The 14,605-nt window shown below is 35.2% G+C and overlaps 1 protein-coding gene across 1 annotated transcript in view; it reads left to right on the top strand.

Moving 5' to 3' along the window:
- The window catches only part of shg (DE-cadherin), a 675,856-nt gene that overhangs the window by 647,769 nt on the left and 13,482 nt on the right, over nucleotides 1-14,605 (top strand). Inside the window, exons 15-22 of the mRNA XM_089640480.1 lie at nucleotides 354-509; nucleotides 2,750-2,947; nucleotides 3,334-3,553; nucleotides 4,129-4,347; nucleotides 4,585-4,809; nucleotides 4,916-5,046; nucleotides 5,135-5,270; nucleotides 7,768-7,962. Of these exons, the coding sequence (XP_089496606.1) occupies nucleotides 354-509; nucleotides 2,750-2,947; nucleotides 3,334-3,553; nucleotides 4,129-4,347; nucleotides 4,585-4,809; nucleotides 4,916-5,046; nucleotides 5,135-5,270; nucleotides 7,768-7,962 (1,480 nt within the window). The remainder of the gene's footprint in view (nucleotides 1-353; nucleotides 510-2,749; nucleotides 2,948-3,333; nucleotides 3,554-4,128; nucleotides 4,348-4,584; nucleotides 4,810-4,915; nucleotides 5,047-5,134; nucleotides 5,271-7,767; nucleotides 7,963-14,605) is intronic.

Here is a 14,605-nt window from a genome sequence, read left to right as displayed (position 1 = left end):
CACCCTGTATAACAACTTAAATGTTCAAACAAGCATTTTTTTGAGATAACAATAATAAACCTATAAAAATAGTATATCGAAGGGTTCCCCGGAAGGTGTAAATTTTTTTATGCACGGATTCACCAGATTCCCGATTGTACCATTTATTTCCGAACGCCATGTATGGAATGTCCTCTTCGTAGCGTATGAACTGCTAACCCTATCGTGTATAAATATTATGCTCTCGTGTGAATTGTTTTGATGAATTATATATATATATATATATACAAACATTCTATGAACATAATGTAATATAGAGTTCTCACTGTAAGCACAATATTTGTCTCTAATTAATGGTTTCTTTGTTTGTTTAGGTAACTGAAGAGAATATGCCTCTGATTAGATATCATTGGGTGGAAGCCACTGTCAACGTAACTGTCAGAGAAATCCCCGAAGAAGCGGTTGACAAATCTGGATCAATCAGATTCATCAACACCTCTGCGGAGGACTTCATCACTGTACAACACAAGGTAAGTCACTAACGATCATACTTTTATAATTATTAAAACAATATTTCAATGTGTAAAAATATATATAAAAAACAATCTGAAAAGAAATTGGATTTGGCTGCAAGTAACGAAAATGTTGCAAATATTTTCCATAATCTTTGGATATTTGACAAACAATCTCTTGATTAGTTATTACATTTGTTTAATATAGATTGAGTATGCCCTTATATTACACGTTTTGAAAGTTACTCTCATCCAAATTAATAATTTATTTGTTTATCAGATACCCTTATCATAGAACATAAAATAAGAAAATTATGTATTTTTTAATCAAAATACTTTTAGCTAACTTCAGTTTATTTTTATTTTAATTTATATGTTAACTCCACTTAAGAGGACCCGAGAAATATAATTTTCCTCAGGGCGTATGTCACATTTGGGGACGCTATTTAGGGGTTTTTTGAGGAGATGAGGGAGTGATCGTGGGTCTTGAATATACCCATGTAGTAAGAGGGAGGAAACACTGAGGCAATCGACGTAGAGATGAGCCGTGACATGTTTTATTTAACTAATTTACCGTGTACAAATGTGCATGCTATAGTGGCTATGTTCAGTTGCCAAAGGGATCAATCAATACGTTAGTTCCTCGGATCATCTACCATTTAAATATCAGTAGAATTTAAGTTAGGGGAATCTATCAAACGGACCGCTCAGAGAGTCGAGGTATTTTTTCAAGTATGTAGGGGCTCCAGACCAAAGGTGATAACCTAATTCAACAGTGGGGCACACTTGCGATGTGTACAGGGTCAGCAGCAATATAATAAGTGGGAAGTGTGCCCATTTCGGTAATTGAAAAGTGGTTTATTGATTATTTCACTTTTCCTCGAGACCGATTTCTCATTGCATCTTCATTAAATGAGCTCTGTTTTAATTGTCGGCACAAAAGAGAGACTTCAACTCTGCTTAGTACTTCGCTATTCCGATCACTAGTTATATAACAAAATATGTTGCGAATAAATTAATTTACAAACCCAGCGATGAAAATAAATGTCTAAATTGTTAAATTTGTCTTCTGTTACGATGTTCCCCATCTCGTTCTCCTCCCCACTACCTTCAGCTTCACAGCATACTTCGATTGGGGATGCCATAATCTCACTGGCTCCAGACGGTAGGGAGCAGTTGGGACTTTTGTGCGATTTTACATAAAAATTTAAAAAATAGTATTATCAAGATGTTTTTGTAAAAAAGCTAAACAAAAATCAAAAGCGATATAAATTTAGATAGAATGTAATGAACTGCGTTCATGTATTAACTTTACTGGGTCTGAAATCAAAACATCCCCGTATTAATTTTGTATACTCGCTCAATAAGGGTAGATGAGTTTCTGATTCAACATGATTAAGTGACTTTATTCCTGATTTTCGCGACGTTTTATAGCAAGTTGGAATCAGGGTAACGTAAGGACCCGTCTCTCTATGTACTTAATGCATAGTAATGAGTAGTAAATTTATAAATAAAAGAAAGTGCAAATCCGATCGATCCTTTTCCGCAACGAGAAATCCCCGGAGCGGAAATTCCACTGGAACGATCGCATACTCTTGTCAACTTCCCCTTTGTCAAAATAAGCCATGGAAAATGTTTGAGATGTTTCCTCGTCGGTGATGCTATTGCACTTGTTTTGTTAGAAGGACTTTTCCCTGGAAACCTATTGTCCACTTTTATCAGATTTAAAAGATACATTGTGAAAATATTCTCGCAAACTCTTGAAAATATTTTCAATAGTTTTTTTTTCGATCTGACCCAGTTCAAAAGAAAGATGTTTTTTTTACTCACTGTGCAATATCATTGTTTTTGTTTTTTACGCGTCCCTTTATGATAGTTTTCTCTATCGCTTTAGTCCTCGATAAAGTAAAACCCCGTTTTTGAAAGCTTCCGTGAACGAAGCCTCAGTATAACAAGGTTTTTTAAATCTATTAATTTGCATTTTTTGTAGACTTTAAACCTTATGAAACACCATTGTTGCAGTATTAAATTTACTATCCACCGTATTCAGAGTGCAAGTCTCTCTCCCACGGTAACTGATTCTGACGTAAAAAGATTTATTCGCGCCATCAATTATTTAAATCATATTTTATGGGCCAACTCGAGTCTCCAATGAATTGTAATTGGTCACACTGAAAATGGAACGAATCTCCATTTTACTTACTGAATCAACTTTCTCTCGAAGGTCTTAAGAAATGTAATCGGATTGTTTCTTCCAGGGTCTCAGCAAAAAGGACATTCTCCAGCAACGGTTATCTGTGATCCTGAATGCTAGTTTGGATAACGTAGACGTCTTTACGGTGTACAATAAACCCACTGTAAACGAATCCTTCCTTGATGTGAGGTTCTCTGCCCACGGCTCACCCTATTACCCTCCCGAAAAGATGAACGCCATGGCAACGTCTAATATAGATGAGGTATTGTATCTTTATTAATGATTTCTGATATAATTTCGAGACGAATTTCTTGAATAAATTATTGATTTCCCCATCGTACATATTACCTGCTACTTGTTTGAGTTCAGAACTGGAACTTAATGTCCCTAATTATTAGAAAGTTTAGAAGTATTCAAAGAGTAATTTGTTTCGTGTTTATGTTTTGGTAGTAATGGGTTACTTTTATATAAGAAAGTTACTTTTATTTTTCTTGACCTTTATTGTCAGTTAATTATTAAACGCTAATTTTAAGAATGATAATTATACTTTAACCAAAGCCAAAAGGTGTTTAAATGCACCTGACGGAATACAATTTATAAATTTAGGTACTATAAAAATACGCATTTAACGATATTTTGTCTCTTTAGTTGGAGTCTCTACTTGGTTTGAAGATTTACATGGTCAGCATCGACGAGTGTATTTTGGAGAAGGTTCACTGCGAAGATTCCTGTCGAAATGAGCTTGTAAAAAATAAAGTCCCAATGTCCGTCTTCACGAATAAGACCAGCTTTATTGGAGTATCTGCCGTAGTCAACCCACAGTGCAGCTGTGACGTGTTGGAATCAACAACAATTTGCTTGAATGGAGGTTTGTTTTTGATCTTTTTACAATCTTTTATTTTAACCATATCTTATTACGAGACTATCTAATTCCAAGTCCATCTTATTCCAAGTCATTCTTATTATAATGATTTTTTTTAAATCAAAATTCTTATTCTAAGCCCATATTATTACTACAAGTTCATTTTATTTTAAGTCTCTCGTATTCCAAGTACATCTTAATAATTTGTTGAATCGGTTCACTTCCTTCATAAACCATCCTTTATTATTTTGTAACGTTGACCTGACGGAGGATGGGTTCCTGAAGCGAATATCAATTTAAATAAATATATTACGTAAGGTAACCGAACAACTCAACACAGTGAAAAATGAACATACTTTTGAAATGTGGTTTAAGGTCATGAAAGGTGATTAAAAAACTAGGTTACGTTATGTTTATTTTTTAAGTGATGTAAAGTCACGTTTAGTGACTTTATCACTTTTCAATTTCAATGTGTTGGGTTGTCATAGAACCAGTATATTATAATAAAATAACAAGTCATTACATCACTTTATTACTGGGTCTTAATTCTTGAATTGCTTTCGATTTTACTTTTCTAACAGGAACCCCATTCGCCGAACACTGCGAATGTCCTCCTGGCCTCAAGGGTCCTCACTGCGAACACACAGATGTAGGCTTCCACGGAGATGGCTGGGCACTATATCCTACGCCAAAGGCTTGCTCTGAAGGACGCATCTCAATCACTATCAAATCAGTAGCCGATACTGGACTTATCTTCTACGCTGGCCCCTTGAGTCATAAACCGTTCCTCCGAATTCAAGGTAAGATATCTAACAGATTGTTATATTTGAATTAAGACATTTAGCAGGAATCCCAGTATTTAATGTTTTTTTTTTTTTTTTAATTTATTACCAATATTAAGTTTTTTTTACAGGTGTTTTTCGATATCTGTCTCACTAGGATATACCTGTGTCGAGACGGACGTATTGGATACATTAATAAGTATTTAAATATTATTTGATAGATATAATATTTCGTTACATTTGTTTCATCAACAGATTTCATGTCATTGGAGCTTAACAACGGTTACCCAGTTCTTCTGGTCAACTACGGTTCTGGCACTACCAGAATCGAACACAAACACATAAAGGTGAATGATGACCTGCACCATCTTATAGAAATAGTTCTTATGAAGACCAGCATCGAGATGTTTGTGGACAAATGCAAGATGTCTTCCTGCATGAACCTCGCAGCTCCAACAGGACCTAACGAGCTTTTGAACGGTGAGCCAGTTGTTTTTATTTGATTTTTTTGTTTTATCAGCCATTTCATAGCAATGCAGATTTTTCTAAAATAATACCTATTTTTAAAACATAATTTTGTTCACAGTAAATGGCCCATTACAAGTTGGAGGAGCTAGCATTAACTTGCAAAGTCTAGGAGCTTCATTCGGTTGGTCACACATCCCAACAGATAGTGGATTCACTGGTTGCATCAGTAACTTGACTTTCAACGATGAGGTAAGAATGCTTAAAGTATTCACTAAGTATATTTTTCGAATAATTCAACTCATTTTTATTGTTCTTCTAATGTTTTTTTTCTCTTTAGACTTACAATTTGGGAGTACCGAGTGATGCTAAGAACGCCGATCCTGGCTGTCAACTGAGCATGGCTAAAGCCGTATCTTTCGGTCTCGACACCAACTTCCTCGTGGCCATCTTCATCTGCATATTCATTCTCCTCAGTAAGTTATCCTTATTATGTCACACAGTTTTAAAATAATCGCGCATACAATATTGAGCTAGAATTAGTATTTTTGACATCTAAAGATTGCGTTTACCGATGATCACGAACTTTTCAATTTACTTGTTGGATTTGTGGCACATCGATAGCAGTCGGGTGCATTTACCTGTCACGTAACGCTGCAGGGTTCGGTTTGTTCATTAATCTTGGAAAATATATTTCCGAGTCCACACGTGCTCTTTTTAGTTTGGTGCTACTCGAGTGCGATTGTCAAATACTTAGCGATCTCTCGCAATCTCCGGTTCTTCAAAACTTATATCCAAGTTGCTCCCTGCTCCCTGATCGCGTTGTGAAAGTTCTATTTTATTTTTTTGTGTTTTTCCTCCGCCCGTCGGGTTGATCATTTGGCTTGTGCTTTTATGGGCTGGCGGCTAATAGGTTTTACGGAAGTTCGCGCGGAAGTTTTATTATCTTACCCGCTGAACTGGACGGTGAATATGATTAGCATATCGATTTTTCTTCGTAATATGTGATTTGAGTTTTTTTTAGTTTTCGGTTATTACTTCATGCCCGAAAAAGATGTACTCCAATATGCTTGTTGTGGCAACATAAATGAAGTACAGTGACTTAGAAAACCACTATCTACACCGACCACAATGTGTCAAAGTGCAATGTACCATCTGGTGTCGTGACTTTGCACAGCTGTTTCCGTCTTGAATTTCTAGGGACTTTATTTCTAAAATGTGGTTTGTTATGTCCATTTAATCGTTAACAAATAATGAAAGACGCTGTATTGTGTGTTTAATATTTTTTCAATTGAGTCGAAAAACAGGGTTAATCTCGGGAGAAGCGACTTAGTTTAAGCTAGTTTCGTATAAATATATTAGGTTGACACCAAACAAAGCGGAGAATACCATTATTTAATCGCCAATTGGATTAGAATTCGGTATATCCGTAGGCGTAGTCAAACAAACAAAAAGACGTACGAAATTGTATTTCTCTGTTAGGACTTTCTCCCACGTTGCGTGATTCGTACTACTTCAATTATTACCCAGCGAGCAAATATCTCCCAGAATATGGCATAAATAAGTCGAAACACAAGAGAAAAATGCTTTTATATAATATAGCGTGTACAAAATTCAATTTCGGGGAGTTTAATTTTACACAACAAAATACGGTGTATTATCTTTAATGGCCACGAAGTTAAAATGATTTTTACAAATTGTTCTGTAGAACACTGTGACTTGTGTGCCGCTATAAAAGCAAATGAAACATTCGGAATCTTTTAGAAGTTTCCCTTTGACATTTTAAGAAAAATAAGATTTCCGATGGTTTCAATTTTGCCTTCGAGCTCTCGGGGAAATTATTTTCCGGCATAATACACGTGAGCCTTGAGTGAAAGTTCTTTCGGCCAGCTTAACGGAATGGGTATTTTGATTTCGACGGGTTACGATATTAATCCTTGCCTTGTGAACTTTTCGCCTCTTTCTTATTGTAATTTTTTCATGTTAAAGTTTATACAGTATTAAAGTTATACATTTAGTATTTTCATGTGCGAATTTTATCATGTACCAGTTTAACTTACGGCCGCGGTGACTCGGAAAATTTTGTACGGAATTCAACTACTGTTTCGTGAATGATTCGTTTTTGTTGGCATTCTCGGTTTCTAAGAATAATGTATTGTTTCTGTGTTTCTTAATATGTGCCTAACCGTGCTTTCTCTTTCACCATATTTATAATTGTTCTTATGTTTGTTTCTAACTTAATCAAGTGGCTTCTAAGTATGTATCTGGCTATGACTAAGTGCATTTTTATTTAAATTTGTTACTATTCTAAGTACGTTTGTAACTGTTTCTGAGTGTGCTTGTGAATTACTATGCATCTGACTGATACTTGAGTTGTTGTTAAGTGTAATTCTAAATGTATCTTAGATTTTTTAAATAACATAATAACGCCCTCATAATAAAAAAAAATTGTTAGGTTTTTTTATACCTAATGGCGACCAGGTTTTGCTAAAACGAAGCTTCTTCAGGGCAATACAATACTAGAGTATAATACCATATAATTTATAACCACGAAATTGGTTGTAAATAATGTTATTGTTTTATATCATTAGGTAGCTGACGTGTATTTGGCGTTGCTCGACTTTCTCTACTTTATATAAATATAATATTCATGTATTATATACACAAAACCTTCCGGAAGAAATTCTCTAAACGATAGTTAAAACCCTATCAAAATCCGTTGCGTAGTTTGGAAGAAATAAACGCACAAACAGACAGATGCTGATAGTGACTTTGTTTTACGAGTATCTTATTAGAGATATTTCAAACCACAGAGTGACTGTTTTCTATCAACAAAAAAATAAATTATTTCTAAGTATGTTTCTAAGTGTGTGTATTTCAACTGTTTGTAAAGTATGCATCTAACTGATAGTAATGTAATGTATGTTTGTACCTGTTTCTAAGTATGTTTGTAACCGAGCGTTCCTTCCACAGTACTATTGCTGGCCGTGGTTGTGCACCGCCGCCGCTCGGAGGGCTGGGCCGAAAAGGAGCTGGACGACATCAGAGAGAACATCATCAACTACGAGGACGAGGGAGGCGGCGAGGGGGATGCCGGATACGACCTGCACGTTCTGAGGCAGATGTACGACCCGCCAGAGAAGGAGAGGGACTTATTGACTGGAAACGGTAACTATTTTACAATTATTTCATATACCTATATACGTTTTTTTTAAACATTAATTCCACACAGGATGTGTAATGTCATATTTGGGGATGCTGTGTGGAGGGTATTTAGTAGAGTGAACATGCTGTAGGAGGGAGAAATAGAGGTTGGCAAATAGTTCGCCAAGCCGAGCTGTTGAACTCAAGAATGAGTCGTAGAAACGACCCGTTCTCATGCGACAAATTTCAACTATGTCTAAATGTTAAGCGCGTGTTTGGCGTATTTCAAAATGTGCACCGGTGTCAAAGAAATCAATGACACTGGTTCCTCGAAGTATCTTCTATTTAAATAATGGTAGAACAAGAACAGCGTCCCATCCCAACGCCAATGCTCCAAATATTGCTATTCGTTGAGATTTGAGAATCTATCAATCGTTCCGCCCGTTTCTGCAAAGAATCGATGTTTTTTTTTCCTCCAGACTAGAAGTGACTGCCAAATTTAACCGTGGGGCGCACTTGCGATTTGTGCTGGGTTAGCAGTTTTGTACTATTTAAGTATCTGCTGGCCCTGTACAGTGCGTCCAGCTATTGAAAGGCAAATTTAACTCTGGCTTCGTTAGAGCCTTCGTACCCGAGCAGGTCACTTAGAGTTACACCAAGCATATCAACGGAAGATCACTTGGGAAGATTGGTTTCATTGAAAGAGATTTTCATTTAGATTCCTTTTAGACGTATTCAGTTATGATTGGGTAGTTTAAACATTAAATTCGACGAGATTATTCTTACCCCAAGAGGAAAACCTCGACGTAACCGTCCATTCTCTGCTTCAAAACTCTCAGAGTCGTTGGAGTTTGTGTGGTCTTTGGGAGATTGTCAAACAAAAAGCTGTCATGAACTGTACTGCCAAACGCATAATAATGAATTGGTGCATATTTCAAAAGTTCTTTGATGTGTAACAAAAACAAATCGGATACAGAACCGATTCCTGTGGGACGCCAGTATTTATCAAATGCGAGAAAGATGTAAAATGAAATATGTAATTGTCCCCTCCCTTACATACAGATGCTCGAATATTATTTAATTGTGAGGAGATCTTTCCGGAAAAGCTCTACAGGACTTAAGAACAGGCCCTTCTTCCGCAGGGATATGCAAGTGTGCAAAACTCGCGTAGACATATTCACGTCACGAACTAAAGTGCCCATGTGATATTTCTAAAAAATGCATTTAAAATTTTATTTACCATACAACACCATTAACTCTTAGCCCATTAACTCTTGGTGTGTCGACGCAAAGTTTTCACCGTGCGCCATTTGATTCTATTTTCATCATAACTTACTTGTTTTTTCCAAAATTATATTTTTTGTAAATTGTGTCGAAGACGACAGAGCCAGAAAATGTGTTTATAATATATTAATACACATAATATATGAACTTCCATTTGTAGTTTCCACAAAATACCATATTCAGAAAAATGATTTTTTTACGTGTCCTTAAGTAGACGATGGCGTTTAATGGGTTAACCGCACATAGGGATACCAATTTGTACGGTTTTCGTAAACACGTACTAATAGCGGAAAACAAATCATTTTAGATTCGGTATTGTGGTGTACTATTGAGTTTTTAAATCGAGCCCGACGTTTGAATTATTTAGGCCAAATATGAAATACAACGGTCGCTGTGGGGGAAATATTACCTGTTTAATGTCTTTTAAAATGCGTCAAAGCTTAGACCCGGCTCCAAAATTTTTTTCAATCTCTTTAGTTAAAAAGAAAGAAAACAAAAAAAAAACGAATAATTTTTTTTTTGTTTTCTATGTGGTACTACGAGTTTTCGGACACCGTGTACACTGTAGAACTTTAAAAATAGTGCTTTGGCCGTGTTTGGCGACCAGGTCTGAATAGCCAGGTACTTCCCCGCCTTCCCCGTCTTCCCCATCTTCCCCTCCCCCATTACCGTCAGTCTCACAACATACCCCAACTGGGGATGCCATAACTCCAGATGGTTGGGAGCAGCTGGGACTCTTGTGCGGTTTCATTTATCAAAGCCACTAATTTTCCAAAACTTATTTGATGTATACACGGTGTCCGGAAACTCGTAGTACAAGCGGGAAACTGGAGAATCTACACCACATGGGGAACCCAAAAAAACATAAAGTTTTTTGATTTGAGCATTTTCAAAAAAAAAAAAAAACCAAAAAAAAATATTTTTTGGCTATTTTAGGGCTAAAGTTTTTTCTGGTGTTTAGGGTTGAATAACAGATGTTTTAACCCTGCAGAGCAGAAATATTTTATGATTACACCGGGTTAAATGAAGGGTGATTTCAAAATAATGCTTCAAATCCGAGTTTCTTCATTTGTTTTACTTTCAAATAGTTTTAATTAGTTGGGTACTTTGATCTTCAGTAATAATTTATAAGAATTTGATTAAAAAAAAAATTAAAAAAAATAAAAAAAAATCAACTTCAAATTCGATTTACTCGATAACGAAAGCTCAAATAAAAAAAAAGTATACTACAAAATCGACTCCAAATGTGATGTAGATTCACCAGTTTCCCGCTTGTACTACGAGTTTCCGGACACCCTGTATATGTAAAAAAATGTTTCTTTATTTCAATTACCTCCGGATTCACCATCAAGTATTACTCGGGTAATTTTTATAAAATATTAACTCAAAGGCGCTTATCAAGGCTAGAAAATGCCTTGTTAAAAATATCCATGAGTATTTAATGTATATCATACAATTATTTTATCGTCCATAAAATAATCAACCGTTACATTTGGGCTTGTATAGTTACCCTACTAACAATATTAAATTATAATCCAATATAAATTAACCTTTTTAACTGACCTTTACCGGGTTATTAATTTGTATTTTATTTAGTGTTTATTAGTTCCGCAAAGTGTTAAGTTATTACCGCCATAAAATTCCGCGGAATGCGAAAAAGCCATTTTTACAAAACGATAATAATTTCCTCCAGACCGCTTCGTAATTGGGAATTGAATGCTAAAACAACGGAGGCGAAGTAACAACGCGAAATTACCTCCATAACATTTCTTACAACTTTGTATTATGAAAAATTGTTTGACGTTCAAACAAAATAAATTCCTCGATCTGGGGAGAGTATTGAAGAGCCGGGAGGGAAAATAAAGGTCATTAGTGTTAATTCCCGCAATTCCCTCTGCCCAGAAAGTTTCCCGAGAAATTAAGTTGCCCACCAATAACGTAGCAAACACATTTTATTTATATAGGAGATAAATATTCTATTGTTAAATTCATGATCCTATTAAAAATCAGTCGACAATAGGTATTTATTATCAGTTTCTACACAACACAAGAAATAACAACTGACACACATATTAGAAACACGATCTCAGGGTGCATATCCAACAAGAAACTACATATACAGGGTGTATCGGCACTAACCCGACAAACTTTAACCAGCTATTCCTTAGCAAATTTGGAGTAAAAAATGTTATGGGCACTTTGCTGTCCGGTAGCATTTTTTTTTCAATTAAAAACAAAAAAAAATAAAAATTACCACGCTCCATCACTGTCATTGGCGTTGCTTTTCGTGTTCAACAGCTGTTATAAGCAAGTATGTCGAAAAGCGTCTTCGCTCTTTCGCACACACTAAATAATAATAGTTAAAAATGAGACGAATGGTGCCGTGCCATTTCGTTGCGCGCCAATATAGGTACACACGTACATTATTCAACGGAATTCGAATAAAATATTGCCAGATGGGTTTTCAAACTTAGACAAAGGATAAAACATTGGTGACATGTGGTGAAAATATGAATAGTAAATTTTTTATTTTAAAAAAAAAACGTTACCGGACAGCAAAGTGCACATAAGATTTTTTACTGCAAATATGCTAAGGAATAGCTGGTTAAAGTTTGTCTGGTACGTGCCGATACACCCTGTATACAACATTTGGGCGAAAAACCTTCTTACACTATGGTACAAAACTCTACAGTAAAATTCCACTCTCATCCAAAACTCACCACAATATTTTAACAATTAAATCTCAAATAAAAAGCTGGATACACAATATAGGGAGATCGGAAATAGATAATATACTGACACCAAAAACAAACTGAAATTGAAACCTCTCATCTGAACAAAAAAAAATTTGTAATTATTTCAGAAAAGAACACTATTCAATATATTTACTTTATATTATCAATACTACTAAATTTTAATAATATGTAAATGAAATCCTCAGCACGAGAGATCCCAGTGAGGATATCATTATATCTATTTGTTACAACAAAAAAAGAAGAAAGTAAAACACGTATTATTATATTTTTAACAATAATGTCTCCCTCTGTCTTCATATCTACATATAAGCGCTTACTCCTCTGTCTTAGTATTTAATTTTTATTTATCTACTGACGAAGGATCTTAAAATTTAGTTATTATTTATATGTAAGCAAAACCGGTCGATGTGAAAAAACATTCTTAAAACTAAAATAATAATAAAAACAAAGTGTTTGATTTAATTAAAAATATAATGTTTAACCACAAAGTAATTGCTTCCCAAGAATAAAAACTTATTATTATGAATATATTAAGTTAAAGTCGTTCAATTTTTTGATAAATAGTACTCACTTTGTGGTTTGATATGAAAAAACACTTATTAAACACTAATTAAAAAAAAAATTATACACCGACCGGTTTCGTTTGCTCAACCTTAGCCGGGTAAAAATGTCAATTAAGCATAAATGATTTGTGTGTGCATGTATATAGGTAAATAGGGAGATAATATAAAAAAGGACAATGGAGTAGTGAGACAGGGATGAGCTTGGGTACATTACACAGAAAAGGATAACTATTGAAAGACATATAACGCAAAGAGAGATAGGGATGTTATGACAATTTATCGTTTTTAAATAAGAATTTTGGCTCTGCTTACGTATTGATTATGTATAAAACCGTATTTATGCACTGTTAAAACTGTAGTAATATTAGTACTGATTCTTAATACTGACTCTTAGTACTGAGTTAATATTTCAATTCGAAATTGTCAATTTATTCATATTTTTTACTTTTACGTAGTCGTCTGAGTTTCGGAATCTTAATTCGTAGAGAAATGCGCCAATTTTGCCAGCGTTTGTCGAATTCTGATTTATTGCGTTATCAATATCGGTTGGTTATCAACAGCGCGACCGTGCTCGGTAAATCGGAATGAAATCATCGGTAGTTACGCTTACGATTCTACATTGTAAAGTTATCGATTTGACGGTGCTAGACCCCCCGGGGACCTAGGGAGCCCCGACCCCTTTCTTCTATTAGTTATGATATTTCTGATAATGAATGTTTATATATTGGATCTTGCAAGACTGTGGATCAAGTAATGCATGTTAAGACATAGTTGTGTGGTATACCATACGCACTGTCTATACCTGCGGTGAAATGACGTGAAGATTAGTTGGTTAGTTTGTTGCGTCGCGGAGTGTGTATCTGGTTGGGATGCGTTTGATGGGTTTCCGTCTCGCTGTGGTTTTGCAACCGACCTACAACTCCTACAATTCTGCAACATGTCTGCTAGTCAAAATTACCTGCTCAAAGTACAATAAGCAGGTTAGGTTAGGTAATACTCGAGGATTAAAATTTAAAACGAAAAACATTCATACATCCATTTATCTATACTGGCAGCAGAATTCATTTATTGATAATCCTTCCATATTTATGTAAATAATACTAGCATCCATAAAAATCGCGGGATGGTCTGAATTCTTGACAAATCAGTTTCAAATTTGAAAACCCCAATTAAAACGATATTCTTTTAAAATATTATACTTTCGATATGTGGAGAGAAAATCGATTGTGGCCTTCACGACAAATTAATTGGCCTTATTAAATGATTTTAGGAATTATCAAACTGCATAGTAAATAATTTTGGTTGTAATGCAAAAAACTTCAGATTTTCATTAACGCGTGTTCCGACGTCATGATAATATATTCGTAATTTACTAAAAGTTTATCAGGAAACCTGATAATTCATTCGCGAGGTCTGCAATCCCGTTTATTACCAGAGTTTCCAATAATTTGAAGAGAATAATAATTTAGCAATAGTCGTTTATCCTCGTGCGGGTACTTATTTTATCGCTTATCTGAATTCTTCACAATCAGTTGTTTTTTTAAATGACACGCTAATTCAAAGCAAATTTAAGTTCATCAATCCATTTTTCATATTGTAATAATTTCACGCAAAAATAACTAACCCACATCACAGACTATTTATTTGTATGTGAATATCGTTCATTGAATATCTACGAGCTGTTCGGAATCAGTGGTTCTGTGGCTTCCCCAATTATTGTGTGTTGCTGAGAGGAGTGAGAAGGGGAAGAAACGGGAGAAAGAGGAAGGTTGGGAAGTACCTGGCTATCTGTTGGCGCAATTATATGCATTTCCTTCTAAAACATGTTCCTGAATTCTCCCACCCAACCTGTTACCCAATTACCTCTCCCTGTCTGAGAGTGTAGAGATGAAGTACCTACATCAGTTACAATTGCAACAATTTATTTATACATGGCCTCTGTCTGTTAATAAGTACCCCCCTACACTGGACATATCCCGCCAGTGCGTTTAATTCAAGTTTGTTACGAAAGCCTGTGCAGATATGACAACGCAGTGTCTTTTAAGTCCATAATATCGATCGAAA

This window comes from Hesperophylax consimilis, chromosome 15 (genome assembly GCF_061612785.1).
Source record: "Hesperophylax consimilis isolate HC1 chromosome 15, BYU_Hcon_1.0, whole genome shotgun sequence".
In the NCBI taxonomy this organism is placed as follows: Eukaryota; Metazoa; Arthropoda; class Insecta; order Trichoptera; family Limnephilidae; genus Hesperophylax; species Hesperophylax consimilis.
This window is presented reverse-complemented; position numbering and strand designations above follow the sequence as displayed.